At 49.5% G+C, this 19925-nt stretch overlaps 1 protein-coding gene and 1 pseudogene across 1 annotated transcript; both read left to right on the top strand.

The window, feature by feature from the left end:
* The first annotated feature begins 3406 nt into the window (after positions 1–3406).
* On the top strand, positions 3407–9693 carry LOC129138932 (ankyrin repeat domain-containing protein SOWAHC-like). The gene is made up of 2 exons (XM_063805037.1): positions 3407–3509; positions 6141–9693. The coding sequence occupies exons 1-2, from the start codon at positions 3407–3409 to the stop codon at positions 6941–6943; spliced, it is 906 nt and encodes a 301-aa protein (XP_063661107.1). The 3' UTR covers positions 6944–9693.
* A 6378-nt stretch (positions 9694–16071) lies between these two features.
* On the top strand, positions 16072–18704 carry LOC129138943 (tektin-4-like; annotated as a pseudogene).
* Positions 18705–19925: the final 1221 nt, after the last annotated feature.

The raw sequence follows: 19925 nt of genomic DNA, 5'->3' as shown, positions 1-19925 counted from the left end.
AAACTTTACTAGAAGTTTTGTACATGCTCACTGCAGCAATCACAGATAAGAAAAAGGAAAAGAACTTTACTTAAAATACAAATGCTCAGAAATTACAAATTTTATATTTTGTACATATTTTTGATAAAACAAGACCATAGTATGTTTGTATGTATAACTTAATTGATTTTTTTCTCACTAGCTATAACAAAATACATCTTCGCACATCAATATACTTCTGTATCTATTGCCACCTTCAGTGGTCACATATTATTCCATCCTGTGGATGCAACTGAAATTTATTCATAGGATCCATTCTTTGGGTTCTTTTTAAAATAAGTGCTGTGAAAAATAAAGTGCATGTATCTTTATTTCCTAAGGATGTTTTAGTATAATGGAATTGATGGGTAAAGGGCATACATATTTTTTAAATGTAGTACTTACCACCAAATTATCTATTTGAAAAGTAATCAGCAACTTAAACTTTAAGCAGGAGTATAAAACATCCTCACAAATATTGTGGATAGAAAACTGTTTCATTCCTCTTTTAATTTAAATTCTTATACCAGAAATGCGAAGGACTTTTTCCTATGTACACAAGTAACTTGCAGATCTGGAAAAAAGTACTTTGCCCAATTTTATAGTGTTTGATGATTTGATTTGAAAGAATTCCCTGTCAAATGAAAATGTACTTTTCATCTAATGTGTATATATATCTGATATATATGACATATTATATCTGGTATATATGTATACGTATCAGTAATATATATATATATATATATATATATCTTATGATATATAATAAACAACATAGGCTGGGCGCGGTGGCTCACACCTGTAATCCCAGCACTTTGGGAGGCGGAGGCGGGCAGATCACTTGAGGTCAGGAGTTCGAGACGAGAGTGGCCAACGTGGTGAAACCCCCTCTCTACTAAATATACAAAAGTTAGCCAGGCACACTGGCACCTGCCTGTAATCCCAGCTACTTGGGAGGCTGAGGTAGGAGAATTGCTTGAACCCAGCAGGCAGAGGTTGCAGTGAGCCAAGATTTTGCCATTGGACACCAGCCTGGGCAAAGAAGCGAGACTCCGACTCAAAAAAAAAAAAAAAAAAAAAGAATATAATGAATTCCCTATAAAATAAAAACATACTTTTCATCTGAAAAAATATATATATAGTATAGTAAATATTTTTCAAGTAAGCTCTCTTATCTGAGAACTTTTCACCTACTGAAATAACTCACGGTATTTTTGATAGGAGAATGAGTTCTCTCATTAGGCACCTCCTATAATGTACATAAACCATGTTTTAAACGTTTATGTTAAAAATAACAACACTGTGTATGCTTAACTTTGTGAATTAAATCACTCAAATTCTCCAACTGCTCCAGCCAGGGAATTATGAGGGATGGAAAACAGCTGAGGGTCCGTTTGGCTCCGCCACTCTGAGGGTGCCCGGAGCCCTGAAAGGCCCCGTCCCAGGGGCTGCGGGGAAGCCGGGCCTGGGGACCCCCTCCCACCCCAGGCTGAGCCCCCGCTACCTGTGCTGCTTGTCCAGGGCGTCCAGGTCTCCGCTCCTGCGCGCCAGGCAGCGCTCCACCCCCGCGGCGTCGCCCTTGACAGCTGCCCTGTGGATCTTCTGCAGTTCGGAGTCCCGGATTCGGTATCCGGAACCCGTGTAGACATGTTCTATGGAGCCCTGGGCTGTCTGGCCCCTGTGGCTCCCGAAGCCGAATAACTTTATAGTGGTGACTTCTCAGGACCCCAACCTCTGGCTCTTGAGCGGGGGCAGCTCCCCGTCACTTTTCACCACCCCCCTCCCCCGACCCCGGCCGACCTCCCTGTCACCTTTTCACCAACCCCCTCCCCCGACCCCGCCGACCCAGCCCCAAATCCCCTATCCAACCCCAAATCCCTGATCCAGCCCCAAATCCGCGATTCAACCCCCAATCCGCGATCCCAAATCTGTGATCTACTCCACAGTCCGTGATCCAGCCGGGTCCACCACAGCCTTCAGCAGCGACACTCGCAGCCTCCGACCTCTCAGGCCGAGTGAGCCTCGCAAAGCCGTTGGGCGCGCGCCTGCACTGCGGTTGCTGCCCGGCTCCCGGAAGCCGCTCCCTGGCGGTGCGCGCCGGCAGGTGGGGCTGCAGCTCTGGGCGGGCGCCGATGGGCTCGCAGGTCCTCTTGGGATCGCCCGGGCGGCCCCAGGATCGCAGGAGCACCGCCAGCCCAGCCTGAGAAGGAGAGCCTGTCTGGCCTTGCAGCCCGCCCCGCTCCTCCTCGGAAGGGAGATAAGGTGCTGGCAAGTGGACTCCGCGGCCACCTGGGTGGCTTCGCAGATGGCCCGGCTTCAGGCTGAGGCTCTGGCCCTGGAGTCTGTGTGGCTAGGGTCAGGTAGCTGGAGAGGCATGGAGGGAGAGTCAGGGGCTGCTCCTTCCCCCACCAGCCCTCACTGCTGCTAGTGCCCCACGCACGGTTTGCAGCTGCACATCTGGCACTGGCGTGGGATGCCGGAACTTCCCTTGGATGGCCTCAGGGTCGCAGAGCACACAGCCCACCTGGCCTCAAGTTCCGCTCCTCTTGGGCATCTCTCTGGATCCTGGGCCCTGGCGCTGGTCACTCTGTATCCACACGGATGAAACTGAGCGGCTGCTGGCGGAGCCCGTCGCCTGATTTTGCCGCCTGGGGGTCTGGCCTCAGGATCCACGCTACTGGGGGGCGGGCCTGGTCTGGGGTGTCCAGTCACTTACTGCCGGTGCACCACGTCTAGACTGCAGCTGCAGCTCCGATGCCGGCGTGAGCTGGCGGGCCTGGTACCTGATGTCCTCAGGGTCAAGTGCATCACCTGCCCACTTGAGGGGTTGGTGTGACTTGGCCTCCTCCAAGAACTCAGGGGCTGCCGGGGCTGGCTCCTCGTGGTAACTGGGATGGTATTGAGCAGCAGGTTTTCACCCTGGTGCCACTGCTGTGCGGACTGCCTGACTTGGGCGCCCAGGCACCGGCCTCAGGGTCCGCGTGGCAGGTCTGCGTGCGGGTAGGGTGAGTGGCACGGAGGGTCAGGGGTTGCTCCGTCATCTCTGCCTGTGTGCAACTTGCAGTTTTGCAGTTTTCTGCAGCAGCTGAGGCGCTGGCACGGGAAGGTGGAGCTCCCCTGGATGGCGTCAGGTTTGCAGGCACAGAGCACAGCCCACCAGGCCTGAGGGTCCGCTCAGGGGCCATGGTGGTTGAGTGCTCCATGGAAACCGGGATGGGGTGAACGGCCAGTTCCCGTCCTTTGGCCGCCTGGCCAACTGCCAGACTTAGCCGCTGCTGCCCAGACCTCTGTCTCTAGGGTTGCCGCTAGTTGGGTAGAAGTGGGGGTCGGGGTGGGGCATGGAGCGTCACCGGTTGCCAGGCCAGCACTGTCTTTGCAACATATTCAGATGGCGGCGGGCAGCTCGGGCACCGGCATGGGCTGGCGGGCTCCCCTGGAAGGCCTTCAGATCACTGACAGCATTGTCCCAGGGCTTCCTTGGCCTGTGCCAGGTGAGCAAGGTAGGGGGGAGCTTCCAAGGCTTCTATCCCAACTCTACCTATTTCTAGCTATTTTCTCTTGAGTTATTTTGCGTCTCAGTTTTATTTGCAAAAATAGTATATGCAAAATACATTGAGTGAATGTACATCAGGCATATAGAAGATCTGGCAGAAACACGTTTTCTCATGCCCTTTTCCAGTCAGTATTTGAACACAGAGGCTTCCATGGTTTTGATTCTTTCCACAAAAGGATAGTTTTGTCTGTTTTCACCATTTACATAAGTGAAACTATAAATTATATAATTTTTATGTTCATTCACTAAACATGCTTGTGACACATCATTTTGCTCCTATTGATTATTCATTAATTTTATTTTGTAATACTCAATATTATGACTATACCACAGGTTTGAGGCCTTTGCTTGTTTTGTTTATAATCCATTCCACTATCGATAGACACAAAAGCAGTTTCTGATTTGAGGCTATCATGAATAAACCTGCTACGAACAAATCAGATATACACGTTTTTCTGTAATAATATTTTCACTTTTCTTGAGTTTAAGTACGTAAGAGTGGATTTTCTGGGTTATAAAATAAGTATATATTTGGCATTGTATGAAATGGGGAGACATTTTCCTAAGCGGTTGTGCCATCTTAAACTACAATGAAAATGTTTGAGAGAATCAGTTCCACTTTCTAACCAACACTTGATGCTGTCAGTTGTTTTAGTGTTATCCATTCTTATGGGATATAACTGCTGAGTAGCTGCCTGCCTTCCCAATAACATAGAAAATTGAGGGCCCAGAGGACAGTTTTATTTTCATATTTGACATCTTCTATTATTTTTTATAGAAGGGTGATTTGGGTAGTAAAATTGTCTTTCAATTTTCTAGGTTGTCTCTGAATCTTACTGGGGTTCCTTGTCCTAAACCACATTCAGAAATTTTCACGACCAACTTCTTTTTATCTTAGTCATACCAGGCCAATGAGGGACTGCATTCCTGAGACTTTTTAAGTACTTTTTGTTTGTATGATGGTCTAATAATCATAGCCTTAAAACTTTCTGGCTGGACATGGTGGCTCATGGCTGTAATCCCAGCACTTCGAGAGGCCGAGGCAGGTGGATCACCTGAGGTCAGGAGTTCGAGACTAGCCTGACCAACGTGGAGAAACCCCAACTCTACTAAAAATGAAAAATTAGCTGCACATTGTGGCACATGCCTGTAATCCCTGCTACTTGGGAGGCAGGAGCTACTTGGGCTGAGGCAGGAGAATCGCTTGAACCCACGAAGTGGGGGTTGTAGTTAGCCGAGATCACACCATTGCACTCCAGCCTGGGCAACAAGAGTGAAATTCTGTCTCAAAAAAAAAAAAGAAAGAAAGAAAGAAAGAAAAAAAGAATCTCAGACTTCTGGGAGACACTGAATTTGTGAATGTGCACAGCATGTGTACAGCATGTCACAATAACTTTTTTTTTTTTGAGACCAAGTCTCACTCTGCTGCCCAAGCTGGAGTGCAGTGGCCCTTCTCAGCTCACTGCAACTTCTGTCTCCTGAATTCAAGCAATTCTCCTGTCTTGGCCTCCCGAGTAGTTGGGATTACAGGTGCTGCAACCATGCCTGGCTAATTTTTGTATGTTTAGTAGAGACAGAGTTTCACATATTGGCCAGGCTGGTCTCGAACTCTTCACCTCAGATGATCCACCTGCCTCAGCCAATGGGTGGATTGTTAACTCGAAATACGCACCATTGAATACTGAGGAAAATGTATAGCCATCATCACCAGCAGCTGAGATGCCAGTTGAGATACCAGAAATGCCCCAGCATGTAACTCCTCTTTTAATTCACACACACACACACACACACACACACACACACACACACACACTCATGGTAACCAGTTCAGGATGGACACAGAAACAGTCACAGTCTTTTTTGGGAGCACACTCCCCTGTGACACTTAGATCCTAATGCTGACTCCAATTCCCTCCCGGGACCTCCTCTCTCCTTGCAGCATGCTGGGCTTTCCCTTAGAAAACCCCATATCATTTCCTTCAATGGAACATCAATCAGCTTCACCCACAGATGTCTCTGTCCATAGCAAAAGTTTTTCTTACCTTAAAATATAGATTTTTACCTTAACTAGCCAAGACTTAGGACCCTTTTTCCAAGCTCTTTTAGATGAAGTAATAAATGCAAATATTAGAGACGTGTATATGTGTATAAATATATGGAGAAAAGATGTTGCCTAGGTGTACAAATTAGCTTTAACAAAACTCTTGATTTAAATTATTTAATTGTGAGAAGGGCGATTCTAACTCAACACACCAACGAAATAAAAGCCTTATCCCTCTGCTCCACCAAAATATCCCATTTAGAGCCTGCGTGTGTGTGTACACACACGTGTGCACTCATCCCCACCTGACCGTATCAAATTATTATTTAAACTAGATTTTTTACTTTGTTGCATAGTAGTAATGGTTTCTGGAATGAAAAAAAAAAACAGGAGAATAAAACTGTTTAAATGTATCTCCGGGTGAACGCTGTGGCCACTGCACGGACCCCGCTGATGGCGTCTCAGGAAGAGGTTCTGGCGGGTCCTCCGCCTGAGGCCGCGCCCCTGGGACCTGTCCCCCGTCCACGTGAACGCGGAGCGCAGCATTCACCATCCCCTCCCTGAAACAGCGGTCCCCGAGGTGCTCCACAGGCAGGGCCGAGCTGGGCGACGGGGAGCCCAGACCCTGCACGGGTCGCCCTGAGCGGCGGGGACGCAGGAAGAGCTCGCCGGCTCCACCAGCCCCTACCCCAGATGCGGGACCCGGGACCAGAGAGGGCCTGGAGCCCCCGCCCCATGGCTGCCAGGAGGCGGACACGGGCAGCTCCTGGGGGGCTACCGTCCCGAGGCCGTTACGCCAGAACTTGAGCGATCTGGGAAGGGGCAGCGCCCCGCCCTTGAAGAGGAACCTGTGTCCTAGAGGCAGCAGCCTGGGATCTCCTCCTCCGAGGACACCGCAAAGGCGAGTGACTCTGGCGGCGCAGCGCTGGCTTTCCCGTCCGCGGAGGAGGAGAGCTGCGGGGCTGGATGAGCTGGACCAGGGAGGACGGCTGGCTGCTTTCGGCCTCCGATGGGGAGTGGACAGCTTAGGGGGTTGTCCCCGTGCCAGCCGGCCTGCTGGCCACTCTGGGCTTCATCACAGCCTCACCTGCCTGCACAGGCACCTAGCACTGCAGGCTGGAGCTTCTGGCCATGCTGGTCAACTTCCCCAACGAGCCTCTGCTGCCTGGGAACAGCAAGGCCAGAGCTACACCGCCCTGCACTTGGCAGCCATGTACCTTGGAGATGGTGAAGCTGCTAGTGGGGACATAGGACGCCAATGTGGACATCAGGGACTACATTGGGAAAAGGGCCTCCCAGCACGTGAGTCAGAGCATCACAGAAGAGATTGAGACCCTGATGGGAGTCCTGGACAAGGACGATGGGGAGAGCACCGCCAGCAGCGGGGATGGGTACTGGAAGATTTAAAAGCTGCCCCCTCCATCTCACCACCTACAAACTGTCACATGTCCTGGAAGATGGGGGGACCCTCTCCACCATCACCACTTGGCTGAAGGTGGTCCAGAGGTGAAGCCAAGGATTCCAGGGTGCACAGCCTCAGGCAGGACTAATGGACTTAAAAAACACAGGCTCAACAAAATCCACTTCACAACCCAGATGGTTCACATCACACCCTCTTTCAGGGACCCAGAGCAGCCACTGGAAGAGGAGGAGTAGGAACGCTCTCTTAAAGTCCACTTATCCTATTCCTTCAAATTAAGACCAAAGTCCAATGTATTTAGGTAAAAAATAATTTCTTTTAGAAAATGCCAAGGTTTGTCTTCTGAAATTTAATAACAGAAACAAAAAAACAACACTAGATGTAAAGAAGTGAGACCAGAAAAGACAAACTAAACTATCCTTACTAGGTTGGAATGGATGGGGTGGAGTTCCCATCGGGCTAGCATTCTGGGGAAAGTGTTTTTTTTTTTTTTTTTTTTTTTTTTTGGCGGTGGGGGGAAGGAGTCTCGCTCTGTCGCCCAGGCTGGAATGCAGTGGCGCCATCTCCGCTCACTGCAAGCTCCGCCCTACGGGTTTATGCCATTCTCCAGCCCCAGCCTCCCAGTAGCTGGGACTACAGGCGTCCGCCACCACATACGGCTAATTTTTTTGTATTATTTTTAGTAGAGACGGGGTTTCACCGTGTTCTCCAGGATGGTCTCGATTCCTGACCTCGTGATCCGCCCACCTCGGCCTCCCAAAGTGCTGGGATTACAGGCGTGAGCCACTGCACCTGGCCGGATTTCTTTTTAAGAGATTCATCATACCTTGACCTGTGCCCCATTTCCCTCCTCCACCTGTCTGACCTGGCATTCCTATTTCGGGAGACCAGAAGTGGGGGGAAGAGAAGGGATGACTGTTTCTTTGCTTTCACCATTCCTGCATGCCATGCAAAGGAAGGAATACTGCGTTTTTAAATATCTGTTTTATTAAGTGGTTACTCTTTCAAGGACAAAAAAATGCAAATTGTTACAAAACTGGTAGTATTTGTAAGTGCAAGTACTACATGCTGCCTTATTCTTTTACCAATTGCATTTGCATTTTAAGGTACTACTGGTACAGCCACGGTGGAGAACAGTTTGGATGTTCCTCTAAACACTGAAAATAGAGGTGCCACATGATCCAGCAATCCCACTGTTGGATATATACCCCCAAAATAAGAAATGAGTATATCGAAGAAATTATCTGCACTCCCATGTTGGTTGCACCACTGTTGACAATACCTAAGATTTGGAAGCAACCTAAGTGTCCATCAACAGATTAATGTATTAAAGAAAATGTGGTAGATACACACAGTGGAGTATTATTCAGCCCTAAAAAGAATGAGATTCAGTCATTTGCAACAACATGGAAGGAACTGGATATCATTATGTTAAGGGAAATAAGCCAAGCATGGAAAGGCAGACATTGCATGTTCTCACTTATTTGTGGGATCTAAAAATCAAAACAATTGAACCCATGGACATAGTAAGTACAAGGGGGCTGGGTGGGGGGAGACAGGGCATGGGTAATGGGTACAAAAATAGGGAGAAGGAATGAATAAGACATACTATTTGATAGCACAACAGGGGGACTCTAGTCAATAATTGTACATTTAAAAATAACTAAAAGAATCTAATTGGATTGTAACACAAAGGATACATGCTTAAAGGGATGGATACCCACTCTCCATGATGTGATTAGTTCATGCTGCATGCCTGTATCAAAACATCTCATGCACCCCATAAATATATGTGCCTATTATATACTCACAAAAATGCTTGAAAATAAAAATAAAGGAACTACTGAAGGTCAGGTCAGAGTGGAAATGCAAAAATACTAATTAGAGAATAATGTGAATACAACAGGAATCCTGTTGGTATTCTATTTATATTGTAAGCAGCAGTTCAATTGTTTTGTAAAAGCGATTCAATTTTAATCACTGAACTAAAGAAATGGGCAACGCTGACTTCCGTAATATAGGTTCTACCTAACCATCTCTAACACCGCTGTCAAGGAGGACCAGTGTTAAGGTACATTACTAACAACCACACAAATTTTTAAAAGAAAAGAACACTCTTAGCAGCCTATGGTACTTTGAAATGAAATATTGCCTCTCATTCTCATTTGTGTTGCCATTCCAAAAGTTTGAATTTGCTGAGGTTTATATTCTGGGTACTATATAACCATTGGTTCTGTTTTTCATAACCCTATTAAATGGTTGCTCAGAGCTGAATTACCTACAGAAACTTTCTGGTTTAATTAGCATAAATTGGTATAAATATTAGTGAGCCCATACTTCTGTGATATAATTAAACCAACTTAATGATTCTCACATAAGGTGTCAATTTATTTTACTAATGCATTCATAATCTATGCTTTGTAGCAACATTTTTCAAATGTTTAAAATGCTAAATCTTCTCAATTTTCCAATCTTTTCTTGAATCTATTAGATACCTATAGTGTATTTACTGAATAGCTGGGAAACAAATACACCTAGTTAGAAATGGCACTGCTTTATAAAAGGCACTAGAGAAAAGACGAGACTATTTCTATATTTAAATGCTGCTGGCAAGTGAATTCCTTTGTAAATAAATGAAAGATACCATTCATTAAAATGAAAGACTTGTTTTAAGTGTGATTCTTACATTTCATTCATTTATGATAGAGTAAATGGCTTTATAATTACTTTAAAATTTAACTCACTAGTACATTAAATCTGTTCATTGCAAGATTAGAATCAACTGTGAGGGGAACTAATGTAAACAAGCCCTTCCTTAGTCTTATTGAGTCTCATATTTGCTGAAAGTACCTACAGCTTGCAGGATAAGGGAGTTCATGGACCATAGGGTGAGTGAACCCATGCACAGATTGCAAACTGCCCAGAGCTACAACATTTAGGATTTTTAAACCTTTAATTTTCCAAGTCATAGAAATTTGTTACAGGTTCATCACCTCTTTGTCTAAATGGCAATTGAATTTCTTTAAAGATAGGTTAAAAAAGGCATAAAACTATGAATTATTATCCATTTATGTGCCTCTATTTTTGCTTTAGAATTATGGAAGTGGACCCTTTGAATTTGGGAAACAGTGTTATGTATACACATGGGTGAAAAACAGTCTAACATTGTGTAAATTAAAATACTTTTTTTGAAGTTGAAAAACATCCATTTGTTCTAAATCTATATATATTATGTGTATCTAGTACAGAATAAGCTGTAACTTCTCATTGAGTAATCTTTGGTTTTACAGATATGTAAAGCTGAAGCAACTCTAAAGAGTAGACACTTCAGAACAGGAAGGTTCTGGTCAATGTTGAGAGTAGAGACTTTCACTGAATGTTCTGGTGAAATGTGGGTAACTAATTGCTTGAAATCTATAATTTGCTATATAGTTAACTATTAAGTTAAAATGTCATTTACCATGCTTTTTACACTAAAAGCTTTAACTTTTCTGATAAAATAATATTTTAAATGTTCAATTATTACTTCTGAGGAAAGCTACTTCTAGCATTCTTTGTCATGATATGCTTGTGTGCAGTAAGCGGAGCATTTTCAGCCACTTACCTCTACATTCTTCTTGTTTTTCAGTTTCTGATTTAGATTATAAAAGGCAAATGATTAATTTAATTTGATACTCAGAGTTGTGTTTACCTTTAATGGACAAATATATGTCAGATACTTTGATGTTTATTGATATGACACCGTGTGGTTAAACAACGCAAGTATGTCCATGTGTTTCTTATAGGGTACACTTGAAACTAGTGGTGTTTATGCAGTTCACTTACGCAACTTGAAAATCTGGTACTATTGCATTCAGGACTGAAATCTTGGAGTTTAGGTGTCTTGTCTCTCATTTTGAAAATAAGTGAAAGTTGAGAATGTAAAATCTATAAAGTTCATTTTTTTAACTAGGAAAAAACACAAATTAATGACAGACACCAAATTATAAATCCAAAAAGCTCAGAGAACACCAAGCAGGATGAATATTTTAAAAATATACCTAGGAATATCATATTCAAACTGTAGAAAACCTGTAACAAAGATAAAAGATTAAAATAAGGCAGAGGAAGAAACACATTGTCTACAGAGAAACAGACATAAGAATTACATTGGACTTCTGTTTAGAATCCATGCAAGTAAGAAGTGTTGAAAAAATTAGAATACAGTGGGTATTTATTATCCAAGTATTCATTATCTAAAACTGCAAAGTAAAAATAATTGTAACAAGAACATATTCACTAGCAATCTGAGCACTCATGATATTAGTGTCTGTTCTGGAGAGAATTATGTCCCCCCAGAACTCCTAACCTGAAGCCCTATCTCCCAGTGTGAGTGTATTTGGAGAAGGAGCTTTTAAGAAGGTAAAGTTAAATAGGGGCAAAAGGGTAAGGCCCTAATCTGTTAGGACTGGGGTCATCATCCAAAAAGGAAGAGACACCAGAGATATCTCTCTCTCTCTCTCTCTTCTCTCTCTCTCTGCCTCCCTCCTTCTCTCTCCCTCCCTCTCTCCCTCTCTCTCTGCCTCTCCCCACATACATTTGTTAAATTGAGATTTTTTGTTAGAACATATATAGTGGCATTTTAATATAGTGTTACTCTACTTAAAACACACACACACACACACACACATACAATTTTGATAAGTTCTTTTTTGAGGATAAGGCCAGGCATGGTGGCTCACACCTGTAATCCCAGCACTTGGCGGGATTATCATCTGAGGTGGGTGGATCATCTGAGGTCAGGGGTTCAAGACCAGCCTGGCCAACATGGTGAAACCCGTCTCTATTAAAAATACAAAAAATTAGCTGGGCGTGGTGGTGGGCACCTGTAATTAATTCCAGTTACTCACAATGCTGAAACAGGAGAGTCCCTTGAACCCAGGAGGCAGAGGTTGTGGTGAGCCGAGATTGCACCATTGCACTCCAGCCTGGGCCACAAGAGCAAAACTCCGTCTCAAGAAAAATACAATAAAATAAAAATAAAAAAACACAAAACTGGGATGTGTCCCTGTCTTTTAGGCAGATATACTTTACCATTACTAAAATTGAGCTTCAGAAACATTAAGCATGCTACACAAACTTAGCTGGAAATGAATACTGAAATGGAAGTTTGAATCCAAGATGATTTCTTTTCAATCCCATGCTAATGCCGTTAACTCCTATAGACCCTTCTCAGGTGCAGCCAGAGAGACACTAGCCCACTGATGGATGGACAGATGTGGGCAGGGTCCGTGTCACTAAACCACCCACCACTGCCACAGCTGCCTACAACAGACACATCAGATGACACTCCAGGCAAATAAATGATTTTCACTGAGGACTTACTGGTTTTAATAATAGGTCCTGGTGTAGAGAAGTCCCTCAACCTATTGTGCAATGAGTTTTGAGAAGCGGGTAAGCTGTATGTTTTGTGGTTTTGTTTCATAAATGCATCTACAGGAAGACCAATATTGACTGAATGAAGCTTTCATTTAAAGGGCTAAAATATGCTTTGTGTTCTTATATGTGGATACTACTTTAAACGTAATGACTATTTATTGTATCATAGCTTGTGATGTATTCTGCTCATGGCTTTTAAGGTAAATTGTGCCATGATCCACTGCCATTCTAATTGCTTTAACAAGTCATTACCACACTACTGTTACATCTAAATTATGCATACAGACAGGTAGACTTATTTTACATATGTGAACTAACTAGTTGTCAAAGCAAATGCAGATTGTATTCTGCAAGTAAAGTCTTTTTCTCTCTGAAATTTCTAGGGATGTTCTTTAAGTGAAATTCATATTCAAACTGAAGATTTTAGTTGCAAGAACTGAGTGCAGATTAAAGTCTTTTTGTGATTCAAACATAGTCAAGAGTACAACTGTGATATTTCATGGAAGTTATGCAATAAAATGTCTCTAACCTGCGAACAAATCTATCAAGCAGACGGCACAGTACTGAATTTGAAACCAGAAATACTGGGTTTTTATATAAATGCTTCATAGATTTGTTTTATGATAAAGGGCACATAACTCTCCTAAACCTCACACCACGTCTTGAATAGGGATAATAAGTCCACATCAATGCTGATGCCTTAGCTGTTATTAAACTCTTACAGTATGATGTAAAGTGAAAGTACAATGTAAGATCATTCCTAGGCCAACTTTGACCAGTTTTATATAGAAACATGTGCCAACTTTTCTGTTTGCAAGGATAATATCAAACCAAACACCAGAAAGTTATATCTTTGATGCAGTTTTTCAAAATCATACACATAATACACAAACCAAAGACAAATGATGAATATTGTGTCAGAAAATATAAAGTCTTCCCCTTTCTTCTTTTGCCAAGAAAGTCCAATATTTTTACCATTTTTATGCACACAATCAACTTTATTTAAGCTGGAAGTTAATGTCTCATTGTTTTCATTGTTCTAAATAAACACCTTTTCCCTTGAGTATTGTTCTAAAAATTTTGAAGTTGTGTGAAAAATTTTGTTCTGATTTTTCACATTTGTGCTAATGATATGTGAAAAGGAATACAGATGGTATTTAATTATGAACAGGAAAAGATGTTAAATATCATTAGTCTTTACAAATTTGCAAATTAAGACCACAATGACTAACACATATATATCAGAATAGCTAAAATAAAAATAAATCATCAAACGCTGGGAAGCATGAGTAACAACTGGAGCTTTCACACATGACTGGTGGGAATGTAAAATCGTACAGCTATGCCAAAAAGGAGTATAGTAGTTTCTTGAGAAATTAAAGGAATCTGAGTCCCCAGGCCTGCAGTCTGGGCCAAGGTCACTGGCCCTGGATCAATCAGGATGGGGTTCAGGGGCCTTCCTGGGGCCATCCAGTGTCCAAGGTGCCCTTTGGTGGTCTCTTCTGCCCCTCAGCCCCTGAGCACGTCCCTCTCTCCCTCCAATCCTCCCTGTCACGGGACATCTGTCACAGAGCCATGCCCTACCTCCTGCTTTCTGGAGATGCCAACTGCCTGGGGTGCTCTTAGCCCTGCCCTCCCCATCTCTGGGTCCTGACCAAGGTGCTCTAATGGACACCCCCGACCCAGGTCTCAGAGAGCTGCCAGCACCCTGGGTCCCTGAAGCTGAGATCCAGCAAGACACATGTGGCCTGAAAGTCCCACTCTCTGGCTGGCAGAACCCAGAGGTGGGAACACACTGGAGTGTCCTTCAGGGTGTCTTCACCCCATGAGAGGGCTGGGGGCTTTGGGGGTTTGCAGCTGGCAGGAGTCAGGGCCCAGTCCCCTAACTCTGATGCGTCCTTGGTCAAATCCTGTGCCTCAGCCTGCACGGCCTATTGCGGTCACCAGGTGAATGTGTTCCCTTAGTCTGGGAGCCCCAAGTAGGCAGCACCCCCTGCCAACGACTTCAGGGCACCTGGAAGTGGAGGCTGAGAGGTCTCCCACTTCGCAGAGCTGGGCTCTGGCCCAGAGGCCTTCTCCTTGGCTTAGGTGGTCTCTCGGGCTCCTGGGGCTGCAGATCAGGGACAGAAACAGGCAGCTCTGCTCTGCTATGCCTACAGAGAGGTGCCCAGTGAATGCAGGTTCCAGACAAAAGGTGGAGCCTGGCATCCTGCCCTGCGTGGGCTCCAGCCTGCTGCCATCTGGGGAAACTGAGTCATGGCGAGGCTCAAGGATGTTTCTCAGACCACACCAGTCCCTGAAGGTCCCCTGACCTCCCAATCTTGACGGACAGTGAGAAGAGGTTCCCAGGCCACCTGCAATAGGTTCTGGCTCGGCCTGGGTTGGGGTAAGTCTCCCGGCTGCTGTCCTCAAAGCCCCATCAGGAGGCTGTGTCAGACCAGGCACACCGTGGTGACAGCAGCATGGACTGAGGATTCTGGCCATGGGAGAGGTCAGGACCAGGGGAGGTCAGGTCCAGGAGGAGGGCACTGGCCGGCAAATGGTGGTGCTGGAGAGACCTGGGCGGGGTGGTGGGAATGGCCCAGGAGGAGCCCCGGATCCTTTGGCTGGAGTGAGGGTGCGGGCTGTGGTGGGAGAGGAGGTGAAGGTGGAAGGAACAGGGGCCCAGTGGCCTGTGCTGTAGGAAGGGCATGGACTTCCTAGCGAGGACTTTCTGGTGCGGCGTTCTCAGGGAAGAGGAGGCTGGAGGGGCTGGGGTCCCCATGAGTGCATGCGCCAGGCAGGCGGAGGGGAGGCCGAGTCAGGAGCCGCAGGCTTCTCACCGCCAGACCAAAGCCGCCCTCCACTGGCTGCGTGGGGAATCGCGCCTAGGCTGGGGCTCCCCTGGCCCCAGGTGTGGGGGACGCCGATGTGTCCTGGGGCGCTTACTGCCCATCCAGCCTCCGCCAGGCAGCATGGCCCTGGGTGCCTTTCAGGGCAGCCTCCACAGCACAGGACCTGCCTCCGCCCTGTGGGGCAGATTTGGGCATCTGACTCTGGACACTTACCCAGAGGCTGAATTCAACTCCCCAGGGAAAAGCACACTCAGACTCCCTCCCTCCCCGCTGTGCCCAGCCTGAGGGGACCCTGGCTGGGACTTGGGAGGAGAAGGCCAGAGGCCAGGGCATGGCTCTCAGGCACTAGGTCCAGGAGAAAAGGGAGTGGAGTCCCTGCAGGAACTGCCTCAGACTGCCCCTGAGGGGGCCTGGCCTGGGACCCTCCCTGTGCTACCAGGCTGCTGTTGGGGCCAGGAGGGCAGGGAGAGCAGCCACCTGTACGGCATCAAGTAACACTATCACTCAGCACACCCAACACCCACACAACAGCCACAGCCCTCTGCCCTGAGGGGGCAGGTGGGCAGAGCCTCCTCTGTCTTGTTCACCCTGAGCGCGGAGCTCTGCACAGGACAGGATCAGAGAGCAAACCAGGAACAAATGGATGAATCAACGAAGGGGCCAGGGCAGGAGGTCCCCACCCACACCCTGAACCCTAAGGGTGGGACACAGAGGCTGGAGATGGGCTGGCCCTGGGATCCTCTAAGTGACAGGAACCCTTGGCCACTGTTGATTGCCCTGAGGTGGGGCTGGGGCTGCCTGGCCCTTTAAGAGGGTAATTCTGCCCGCCGCCCTGAATGCCCCCTCCCCTAGCCACTGGAGAAGAGACCCCGTTTCTTGGCAACAGGAAGCTCTTGGTTTACTGTGTCACCCAAGCGACTGGGAGCCACGTCCTGCTCTGGGACTGAGCCCTTGGAGCTGCCCCGCTGACTGCACTGGGCTGACCGCAGCAAGCTGACCACACACACTCCTCACTCCCCTGGCCCTGGTGGGTGGCAGACACCATGGTGCACACGGATGTGCTCCTACCAGAGCCGGCCCCGCAGACAGTGCCGCCCTGCGAGCTGCCCTGCAAAGAGTACGATGTGGTCTGCAAAACGGGCGCCTACACGTCCTCCGGCCTGGCCACCGCCAGCTGGAGGTGGGGTTCCAGAACTGCTATGCTCGCTACCACCAGGCCTTCGCCGACTGCAACCAGTCGGAGCGGGAGCTGCAGGGGCACGAGAGCCAGCAGCTGGCCGCAGAGACCCAGGCGCTGGCGCAGCGGACGCAGCAAGTCTCCACGTGCAGTGTGGGCGAGCGACTGCAGGACATGCACAGCTGGAAGTCAGAGCTGCAGCGCGAGGTGGAGGCGCTGGCTGCGGAGACCGATCTGCTGCTGGCCCAGAAGCAACGCCTGGAGCACGCCCTGGATGCCACGGAGGCGCCCTTCTCCATCACCACTGACAACCTGCAGTGCAGACACGGCCGCCAGCATGCCAACCTCATGCGCGACCATGTGGAGACAGAGCTGCTGAAGGTGTCAGCAGACTTGGGTGGCCAGGACTTGTGGGTGCAGAGAGGAGGAGCCCCCGGCAGTTCATGTGGACAAGCCACGTGGCTGCTGCAAGCACACGGGAGACCAGCCCTCTGTGCGTGAGACCCCTGAGTCCCGAAATCTGGCCCCTTAGTGACAGGAGGCAGTTTTGCCCCAGAAGGCCCCTGACTTCTAAGCAGCTGTTTCTCCTCTCCTCCTCCAATCCCTTTGAGTCCTGGCACAGTCATCCTGACCCTGGGCTCCCCAGAGATGCTCCCTGGTTGGGACAGTTGCTCCTGAGGTGGAAACCCAGGTCTGGGCCAGCACTGCGGGTGTGGACAGGTAGGGTGGGGTGGGCTGGGAGCCACTGCTCCCATTCATTCTATACAGAGCCAGGGACACGAAGATCTGCACCCACAGGTCCCCTTCTCCATGTCGCCTGTAACTCCCCAATCCAGCCCAGCTTGTCTATGGGGCAACCCCATAGGGTGAGAGAGTAACTCAGTCCTGGCCCTGATGCTGGCTCTGGAGAATTCCCTGAGCTCTCAGGGCCTGGGACCTCCGTGAGAACCACTACAGGCCTGTAGACATTTGTGAAAGATGTGGGGTGGGAGCAGCTGGTCTGCCATACCCCCAAGCTCAGGCAAGAAAACTTGAGTCCCTCCCTCCCCTCATGCTTTCCCTCCTCCCTCCCTTCCCCTTCTGCAGGCCCAACCCCCTGCACCCTCTCAGTGCCTCAAGAACTGCTGCAGCTCTCGCAAACCCTCTGCCCTCAACAAGGGCGCCTGCCAAGTGATGGAGACACTGACAGTGCAGGAAGAGGCAAACCCAGGGACAGAGGGGTGCAGGACTCGGGCCCTGGCACACAAGGAGGTAGCTGGTGGTCGAGGCAAAGACCCCAATCACATGGAAAAAAGGCTTGTTCCTACACACAGAAAATTAAACGGGCCAGGCAGTAAGAAGAAACACAGGGTCTTCCTCCTGTTCTTGGTGTGAGGATGGCCTTTCCCAACACAGAGCCCTGAGGGGCAGCCTGGGCGGGCATCTGGGCCCCCAGAGTTTGGGTCCTCAGGGGCTGTCCAGAGGCCAGGGGCAGGCCAACGTTCCTGGGTGCATTGAGTGAGCAGCAGTGATGACTCTTGAAGCCTGGGGCGTGGGAACTGCCACTGAGGGACCTTCCCAGCAGCCCATAGAAGGCCCTGGAGGAAAACACCCCACTTACAACGCACCAAGGAGAATGCCCAAAAGCCCAAGATAAACCCAGTGAGAAAGCAGAACTTGCACAGTCAGAGCTCAGGCCCGGCATTCAACTCCTTCTGGTTGCTCAGGTGTTGACCAAGGCCTGCAGCAGCTGGGCCTCCTGGGATCCTCACCAAGGACAGGCTCTGGTGCTCAGGGCGTCTCCTCCCTCAGTAAGCTGAGCTCATCTGGAACATTCAGCAGCTGCTGAAGAGAGCCATAGTGCAAGCAGTGAGCCAGATCCGGTGGGTTGAGGGCTGCCCAAGGGATGACTCCTGACCCCACCCACGGCTGGTCTTGGGGCAAGGCATTGAACGACAGAACCCTGAAGCTCAGAGCCGGCAGGGGATGCCCCAGGTCACAGTGGGAGCACAGGGCTGGGTGGGGGAGGTTCCGGCCCAGCCTGAGTTTGCGTGGCCAAAGCCCAGTGCCACAACTGATCTGCAGCCTCCCAGCATGGGCGGCAGCCCTTGGTCACTGCTGAGCACGAGGACAGCCGGCCCAGAGCTCCCTCCTGAAGCGGGCATGAAGGCCTAGCCTGCAGCATGGAGGGTCCCCAGCGGGGCCCTCCCTGGCCACACACCAAAGCCCTGCCCCACCCCGCCCCAGACTGAACCGGGAGCACACGGAGATATGCAAGATGGACTGGTTGGACAAGGTGGAGGCCTACAACCTCGACGAGACCTGCGGGCGCCACCACAGCCAGAGCACCGAGGTGCAGGCTCATCTGGCACTCCACCACCTTCCAAGAGAGGGGGGCCCCAGCTCTGCCCCCGTGCTTGCCCTGGCTGTGGTCTCGCCTCCCTCTGCCTGGGGGCCCCAGCGGCGCTGCTTCCCCTAGCCTGGCCCGGAGGCCCTCGCCCCCGAGGGCACTTGGGCAACTGTCTGCCCCTGGCATGAGTAAGCGAGCAAGACCTCCTCAAGTGCCCAGCGCGTGCACAGCCTGGTTGCCCGTAGACAGGACAGGGTGGGGTGGGGTCAGCCCCAGGCGCCGGCAGGATTGCATTTCCACCCAAGGCCAGCAGAGGGAGCGCGACCACCGCCCACTTGAGCGCGGCAAACTCCTGGGTGCGAGAAGCGGACGCGGGCGCTGGGTACTAGGGAAGGGGGGCTGCGGGGGACGGAGGTGCTGCAGAGGGGGCCTCGGGGGCAGTGGTGCTGGGAACGGGGTTGCGGGGGCAGGAGGGGACTAAGTGCCCGGGGTGGGTAGGGTGTGGGAGGACTCAGGGGAGTTGTGGGAGGGGGGCACTCGGAGGCAGGCAGCTTGGGGGACTGGGCTTCGTGGGTCTGCACGGGGTGCATTGGAGTCCATGCAGTTCCTCCAGGAGCATGGGTCACAGACAGGGAATGGGGGCGTGGCAGGGCCCCCAGCCTTTGGCAGAGACTCCCCGACCCTCCCCTGGCTGTCTCCCACCCCGCAGCGCTTCCACCCCTGAGACCTGGACCAAGTTCACGCAGGACAATCTGTGCCGCGCCCAGCGCGAGCGCCTGGACTCGGCCAACCTGTGGGTGCTGGTGGACTGCAGCCTTCACGACACCTCCGAGGACATGGGACTCCAGTGTGACGCCGTGAACCTGGCCTTCGGGCGCCGCTGTGAGGAGCTGGAGGACGCGCGGCACAAGCTGCAGCACCACCTGCACAAAATGGGGCACCCTCAACCCCGAAGACGGCTCCCGCTCCTGCCCACCACTGTGCCCCCTCTCATCACCTGGCATGGGCCCTCAACACCTTTCTCCTCTGTCCCACTTATCCCGAAGGACCCCAGAAGCAAGTGTCACCTCTCCGAAAACCTATGTAAAACCTGGTGACACTGGGTATGATCGCAGGGTGTTGCAAACCCCATGAC

The sequence above is a fragment of the Pan troglodytes genome, chromosome Y, assembly GCF_028858775.2.
Source record: "Pan troglodytes isolate AG18354 chromosome Y, NHGRI_mPanTro3-v2.0_pri, whole genome shotgun sequence".
Taxonomy (NCBI): domain Eukaryota; kingdom Metazoa; phylum Chordata; class Mammalia; order Primates; family Hominidae; genus Pan; species Pan troglodytes.
Note: the sequence above shows the minus strand (reverse complement) of the source record. Positions and strands in the feature narration are given on the sequence as shown.

Coding starts and splice junctions, on each gene's coding strand:
- LOC129138932 (XM_063805037.1), top strand. CDS start 3,407: ATGGCGGCGGGCAGCTCGGGCACCGGCATGGGCTGGCGGGCTCCCCTG. Junction 3,510..6,140: donor GCTTCCTTGGCCTGTGCCAG/GTGAGCAAGGTA, acceptor CCCCGTCCACGT/GAACGCGGAGCGCAGCATTC.